Below are 8,131 nucleotides of genomic sequence, written 5' to 3'. Positions count from 1 at the left end.
AATTTTAGTTGGTCGAACTCATACTCGACCTCTTCGTCAATCGGGATCCGGATCCATGGTTGCGACACGAAAGCTTCGGTAACGAAGCTGTTGGCTCCCACTATGGTCGCCAGTGTGTTTGTGTTAAAAGTTGATTTCATTGCCAACGAACTTATTACAATTATTTATCGATTACAAGTTCGAAAAAGAAGAAAATCGATCTTTTTATAAGATCTCCTTATATAATAAAAATAAAATATTACAACTCTTGTCAAACTACACACAACAGCAGTTTATCTCCTGTTGTTTGCGTGGGAACTTCGCCTGTGCCGGGGACGTTGATATCCGTGGACCGTCACGGATCAGATCCGGTTGACAAATTCATAATCAAAGCTCCTACTTCACGAAGGAAGTATTCGCAGAAGTGGTAATCCCGATCAAGCGAGATTACAACTTTTCTCGGGATTAAGACCAAGCTTAAATCCGGAGGAATGGGGGGAAACAGGTCTCAGATCTCTCGAACTCTCTTTTTTTTATTGAGGAACTTCGCCAAGATCTGATAACCCTCTGAAATTCGTGCTCCACTCTCTAATTTGGCAGCACCTTGCCCTCTTGATCTCCGCCCCTGTGAAATGAGCCTCATATGCCTGTATTTATAGGCTTCGGTTGGGGGTTTTCGGATAAGAACGATGGATTTTGCCTTATCCTTAGTTGACAACCGTGTAACCACGTTTAGAGATGATATCTAGGCAGTTAGGAACCTCTGGAATAGAAGAAATCCCGTGAAAACTTGTCGAAAACCATCAAAACATGTTTTTAGCTCAAAACTAGCCTAACCGGGTGCAAAACGAACCGAACCGGTTTGGTTCAGGCGCGAACCACCATTTGGTCGCTCGACTATGGCCGAGGCACTGGCCTGGCTGAATCGTTTTCACGCGACTCGGCAGCCAGGGGCTTTCTTGGTTTGTTCGGTCCGGACTTGTTTTGTCCTTCTACGTGCATTCCGTCGTTTTGTTGACTTGTGCGCTTCACCGATTCGCTTCATGCGTTTCGTGAACGTGCGGGTCACTTGACGGTGGCCGACGGGCTTGCAAGCCACTTGGTTCGTCGTTTCGATGGCCGGTGAGCACGTGGGCCATTTGGAGCTGGCTAACGAGTGCGCGGGCCACTTGGAGGGGGCCGGGGAGCACACGGGCTAGTCGTTTTGCTGTTTTGGTGGTCGATGAGCGTGCGGGCCACTTGGAGCTGCGTGCGGGCCACTTGGCGGTGGCCGGTGAGTGTACGAGCCACTTGGTTTGTCATTCTGGTGGCCGATGAGCTTGCGGGCCACTTGGCGGTGGCCGGTGAGCACGCGGGCCACTTGGCGTTGGTTGTTCCGGTAGTTCGTCGCCACTCATCGACGGTTCGCTGATTTGCTTCATGCCCTTGTCTGCGTCAGACGATCCTCTTTGACTCGGAAAATCCTCTTCGATTTGGATAATGACGTTCATCATCTTCTCTTTGTCTCGAGCTGTGTGCGGATACCTATAGGCATTTTTAGACGCTTACAGTAAGAAAAACTAATTGCGTCTAATTATGTCTGTCATATGGGAATGTCGAAGAGATTCTATTTGGACTGTAATGTCACATGGGTGCACCAATTGAAAGAAGGACTGACATTTTGTGTTGAAACTTGAGCCTGAATGTTGTTTGGGCTTGCACTCAGGAACTGGTAGGAGTAACCATAATTGTGTTTTTTTCCCCTCTATAATTGTAGAACTATATAGTCCAAAAGCAAATTTTAATAGATAGAATTATGATACGAATTTTATATTTATGAGGTAGGAGTTCAATGAAGAATTACAGGAAACAGCAAAGAAATCAGCCAGAAAGTCTGGCGGTCGACCGCCGCGGTCGACCGCCAACGTGCACGAAGCCTACTGGGATTCGGAGTTGGTGGCGGTCGACCGTCACAGTCGACCGCGAATGACTGTAAAGGATTTNAAGGACGATTTTGAGCAGCCTTTAAGAGAGAATTGTTGCATCCAATTGTGGGAGAGTTGTGAGAGATCTAGAGCTTTGTTTTAGGGTTTGATCTGAGAGATTTGTAACTCTATTTGTATTCTCTTGATTTCTTATAGTAAGAACCCCCCCCTCCCCTCCTCCTTGCCCCATGGACGTAGGCAACTTGCCGAGTAAATCTCTTGTGTTAATTGGTGATTGTGCTTGTTTATTTGGTTGTGATCTCTCTTGTTTGGATTGTGTGATTCGACCGCTTCCGTGCCGCGCACAACATTCAACTCCTTACACGAGCTACCAAGAGGGAAAAGATGGAGGGCCCATCCACAAGAGCTCATCATTTGCCTATTTTTTGACAGTTCGTTTAGGGGGTGTTTGTTTTGTATCCCAAAATTTATGGATATGGATTTCATCATAGAATTTGAAATCCATAAATCCTAAAAATATATTAATTTTTTATAATTTAGGGATTCAATATCCCAAAAAAAAAGTGAAACAAACAAAGTTTATGGAATACCAAAACTCAAAAAAAACACTTTTTACATCCCAAAACTTGAAATCCACCCTATATCCCAAAAAAATTGAAACAAACACCCCCTTAGCAAAAATGTGTCATCATTGTACTTTTTATTTCCTGATAATTTTTAGGGTAAATTACACTGAACCCCATAAACTTTTTAGTCCTTTGTAGAACTTTCAAATTCACACTAAACCCCGAATAACTTTTGCAGAAAATCCCAATATCTTTGAATTAATTACACTATCTCCAAAATAACTTTCAAGTGCCTTTTTATGTTGTTTTCTAGTTATAACTTATGGGGTTATCTACAAAATGCAGAAACTTATCGGGGGTTTTCTACAAAGCAAAAGAGTTACTGGGGATTTAGTGTGATTTTAAAAGTTCATACGAAAGTGTTGCAAAATACTAAAAGTTCGTAGGAGTTTAGTGCAATTTACCCTCGGTTTTAAGTATAACTATAACTACAACTACGATTATAATTTTCTAGCAACCAACTAGTCCATAGACCAGGTAAAGAAGAATGGACAGTAAATCCCAAAATTTGCAAATACTCGCTTCTCTCATCTGGCTTTTGTCGTTTAGGAAGAAGACAACTCCACCACAATCAAGCACGAACATGAAACTACGGAACATACAAGATTCTGAATTCTTCATGCAACGAACCAGGCGATAATTTATTGTAATCTGCAGCTCCGATAACTTCCAGATCACTCACAAAGAGAGAATTTTATTCTTACCACGGTAACAACAAGAGAATCCATTCACATGCCTTTTGCTCTCCCCAGGGCCATACGCGCATGCCAAAGATCCTTAGACACAGAGAAAACAACCCCACTCACAAAAGAAAAATATGAGAATCCCCCGCTATTGGACAAATGGCCAGCCAAACGCTGCCACAACCATTCAACTTCCACAAAAGAGTACCAAAAATAAACCACATGACGGGAAAAAGACCCTACCGACAACAACAACAACAACAACAAACGCTCTGCTGCTTGCCTGCTGTCTAAATCTTCACCCCTAACCATGCACTACAGCGTCCTCTTTCTCTCAAACCCTAATTACACACATGGGGGGTTTCTTATCATTATTTTGTTTTAGGAAGCAGCAGCTTTGGTCATGTCTCTGGAGGACCTGTTGTATTTCATGTGGCTCCTGACAAGCTGGCCGGCAGCAAGCGCAGACATGAGGGAGAGCTCACCAGCCAGGACTGAGCCAGCTACGATGGTGGCCAGGAGCCTTGCATTTGACCCAGGGGACTCGAGGCTTGCACCCTTCACACCTAATAGGTCCAAGCACGCTGACTGGGATGCCAACTGGGTCCCACCTCCAACTGTACCCACCTGTATGCATATCACCCATTAGCAAAAAAGAACAATCACGCAAGAATAGTCAGCCACCACAAATTCTTTTCCCCCCAAAAAATTCCTTTATTATAATAATACTTATCTACGACCCGCTTTTTTTTTTACTTATGAAAATCGACTCACTTTAAGCCACGTGGGCATGGTGAGCTGAAACTTAGGTCGGTTTTTAAGTAACAAGCTCGGTTTGAAACAGGGTGTTTGCCAGCCCTATGTATTTAGAAGTTTGATTAAAATATTAAATAAAATTGAAAAGATATATATTTTTTTGTTTTACTTAGAAAATTGTTTTAATGAAGATGTGTTACTCGTCATGTGGCTACCAAACCCAACTTGACGAGGTCATGAGTAAGAATATAACATAAACTGAAGAAAAAAAATTGATTAAGGCCTCATATAGTGAGACAGGCATGTAGATGGATCTTAATTTGTTGTTAGATTGATGTTTAGTAGCCATCAATAAAGGTTAGAATATGTGCACATGAAACTATCTTAATTTAACATAAACTATATCAGATCCTTCCTGTCTACTGGATAGTGAATACATCAAAGGCCTATTTTGATCTGATCCAAGAGTAAGTAGCTTTTTGGTTAGCTGCACCTGCTACCCAGTGAACAGAGACAACTACACATGCATTAAATTATTCAAAAAAATAAAGAAATCATTAAATAATCTAACAATTTGGGTTAGTTCTTCTTCTCCAAGAACTAGGATTCATTCTTCAATGTTTCTAAGGAACTACAGGGGTTTCAAGCTGGAAATTATTCATCAACTTAGCTCAGTCTTTTCCAATTTCAAATGGGTAATAGAATTGATTAAGCAGATTTGAAGATCCAAAGTTAGGTGATTAACACAAATAAAAGCATAATATGATTTGACTTTTCAAGACAAAAGAGAATTTACCTCAATGGAAGGCATGGTGACAGAGATGTGAAGATCCTTTCCATCATTCACAGCTTCCATCATTGTAATGCAGTGAGAGCTCTCCACATTCTGTGCAGGATCTTGACCGGTAGCGATGAAAACAGCAGACACAATGTTGCTAGCATGAGCATTGAAACCCCCCAGAGCTCCGGCCACAGCTGATCCAGCGAGATTCTTGATCATGTTCAGCTCGACCAGAGCAGATACAGAGGTTTTCAGAACCTTTTTCACGACTTCCTCCTTGATTATTGCCTCACATACCACTGACTTCCCTCTCCCTTCAATCCAATTCACAGCAGCGGGCTTCTTATCAGAACAGAAATTACCTGTTGAATACATAAGGAAACAAAAAGTGAAACTTGATCTTTACCCCAGTGGGTTTGCTTAGATGGGTTTCGGATCTAAAACTTTAGGCATAGAGATGTTTTCACAAAGTTTACAGCAAGGAGTAAATAATATTGGTTATGATAGGAACCTTTGTAATCAAATATTGTGATTCTCTAAACAAGGCAACATAAAGAATACCCCTATAATCGACAGGTTTGGAAGCCCTTAGAAAGAGCAACAAGAAAATGATTAATCAATCCCCACATGTCAAACTTTATTGGATCAACCTGGCTTCATAGGAGCAGATAATAAGACGTAGTAGTTTTAATTAAAAAAAAACTTCAAAGTCAGCTAAAGAGGTATAATCCGGATGAAATGGACGCATATTTGATAAACCACAAGTATAAAATTAACCTATATAAATCATTAATAATTTGATAAATGTTAATTCCATGAAGTGCAATAACTAGGGTCTTTTTGTTTTCTGGTCTTTTTGTTTTCTGGTCTTTTTGTTTTCTCATAAATAAAATTGGAAATCTAATTATTCTCAATAAAGGTGGAATTTCTCGTTGCTTGCTTCTGAGGCGTGCAACATGGAAACAGTTTTCTCTACCTATCAACGTGTTGCAAAAGAGCAGACGAATGAAAATCTCAATTTTACAGATGAGGAGATATATAGCTTTAATGTTTCCTTTCAGTATTCTACTAGCAACAATAAATATCTTAAGCGGATAGTGACGTTTGATACAGTTGCCATTAATCTCGTAACTAGTAGGTGAGCTAAACTCAAATGATCGTACGTGGAACAAAATCTAGCATTCTAACAAATCCTTTGCTGCAAAAGAGCAGACAAATGAAGATCTCAATTTTACAGATGAGGAGATATATAGCTTTAATACATACTTTCAGAACTATACCAACAACAATACATATCTTAAGCGGATGGCGACGTTCAGTACAGTTGTCACTAATCCCGTAACTAGTTGATGAACTAAACTCAAAGTATCGTATTTGGAACAAAACCTAGCAGTACAAATTCTTTATAAGATAGTAGGAAAAAAAGATAATAACATAAAAAACTGAACAAAATCGGGGGATTAAAAAAACAGATCTAACCAGATATACTAATGACATCCATGTCGGAGAAATCAGTCTGAAGGTAGTCCAAGACGTTCTGCACGCCTTTGGACACCATGTTCATTCCCATTGCGTCTCCAGTGCTGCAACTGAACCTCATGTACAGATTTCTCCCCGCAAGCGAGCATTTAATCCCTTGAAGCCTACCAAACCTGCTCGATCTGAAACATCAAACCAAAAAAGCATTCAGCTTTTTAACCAAGCAAATAATGAGAACCATGGAAAAATAAACATCCAAAGCCATTCATTTATTATATAACACCCAAGGTTTTCAGTTAGCAGGAAAATATCCTCTGTTCTATGATCTAGAAGCAAAACAACTTGTAACTTCTATGTTAAGCAAACCTATATTTATCATCATGCATAACATCAAAACAATGGTCTGGGAAAGCAAGAAAAGGAAAACCAACAAACAGCCAAAAGCCAGTCACCTCATCCCATCGCATTCAGGAAAAAAGTAAACCCTGAAAGTTAAGAAAACACCAAATTTCCACAAAATAAAACTGAAATTTCTGCATGCCGGTCAACCTAATGAACAATCTCACATGGTTCAACACGTACCAATCAAACTGCTAATCCCAAAAAACTGATGCAATAAAGGGACAACTAAGCTAAAATTCCAAACCCAGCAACAAAACTCTAAAAGCCAAAAAGCCAAATTTTAGTCAGCATACCTGTTGAAAACAATAGCAAGCGTGTCAAAATTGGCCGGGTCCTCCAAGAAGAACTTAAGCTCAGCCGCCCTCGCCGCCGTCCCAAACCTCACCGCCGGGGCCCTCGTCATCCCATCCCTAAGCACAACACTCTGGGCCCCACCTGACTCCCCGATGGCCTTGCACCCTCTGTTCGTGCTCGCAACCAAACACCCTTCGGTCGTGGCCATCGGCACATAGTAGGTCCTCCCATCCAAAACCAGCGGGCCCGCGATGCCAACGGGCAATGCGACGAACCCAATCGGCATCTCGCAGCACTGGCCGAGGATGGAGGCGTAATCGAACCCATCAAGAGGGAGACCGTTGAGATTCCTTCCGGTTATTCTCCTTAAGGCCTCGCGTCGAACACTTGCAGCGCGTTTGCAGTCTCCCAATTTGGACTCCAATGAATAAGATGGGGTCTTACCCATGACCACGGATTCGATGATCTCTTCGTCTTCGACGGGGATTGTTGAGATGCCACCGTTGGGTTTCTCGCCGGCGGCGGCGTCGACCAGGAGAGGGCAAGTAGGAGGAGGGGGAGGGTATCTCTGTTGCTGCTGGCTCTGCTGTTGATTATCCTCTTCGTCATCGAAGGAGAGGAGATAGATTAGGGAGGCAACAAGGGAGACAATGGAGAGGATCTCGACGAACCCGACGACATGCAGAGGGGTGGAGGTGCGGATCTTTTCGCGCCACCGGCGCATGAGGAAGAAGAGAGAGGCCATGAAAAGGAACGAGAAGAGGAGATTCGTGTGGCGAATTGGGAGAGGGAGGGCGTCGGAGGCCTGGATCTTGGGGTCGACCTTGGCGGAGGTATCCGCCGGACGAGGAGCGGCGATCGGCGGCGGCGCGGCGGGTGGTATCTCCGGCGGACCTCCATTGCTAGCGCTTGCGATGAATGGGAGAGCTAAAAAAGGCCCTCTTTTTTTGGGGGAAAGTTTGAAGAAGGAGGAGAAGTTGGTGGCGTTTTATAGGGGTAGAAAGAGTGTGATCACCGTTGGTGGATATATATAGACGCAAACGGTGGCCGCAATTATTTTTTCTTTTTTAGGACAAATTTTTAAAACCGACCTATTTGATTTTTTATTTGCAAAAATCGACTTACTTTTAAAATATTTGTAAAAACCGACCTGATTTCAGCCCAGACGCTGAAACCAGGTCGGTTTCTGTTAAAAATTTTTCGAAA

General features: G+C 42.3%; 1 protein-coding gene across 1 annotated transcript; it reads right to left on the bottom strand.

The window, feature by feature from the left end:
• LOC109843683 (3-hydroxy-3-methylglutaryl-coenzyme A reductase 3-like) lies at positions 3,560 to 7,825 on the bottom strand. Its single transcript, XM_020412636.1, is given in 5 exon segments — positions 3,560 to 3,840; positions 4,766 to 5,112; positions 6,230 to 6,411; positions 6,925 to 7,802; positions 7,805 to 7,825. Coding segments are annotated over 5 exon segments (1,674 nt in total). The 3' UTR covers positions 3,560 to 3,594.

This window comes from Asparagus officinalis, chromosome 5 (genome assembly GCF_001876935.1).
Source record: "Asparagus officinalis chromosome 5, Aspof.V1, whole genome shotgun sequence".
Taxonomy (NCBI): Eukaryota; Viridiplantae; Streptophyta; class Magnoliopsida; order Asparagales; family Asparagaceae; genus Asparagus; species Asparagus officinalis.
This window is presented reverse-complemented; position numbering and strand designations above follow the sequence as displayed.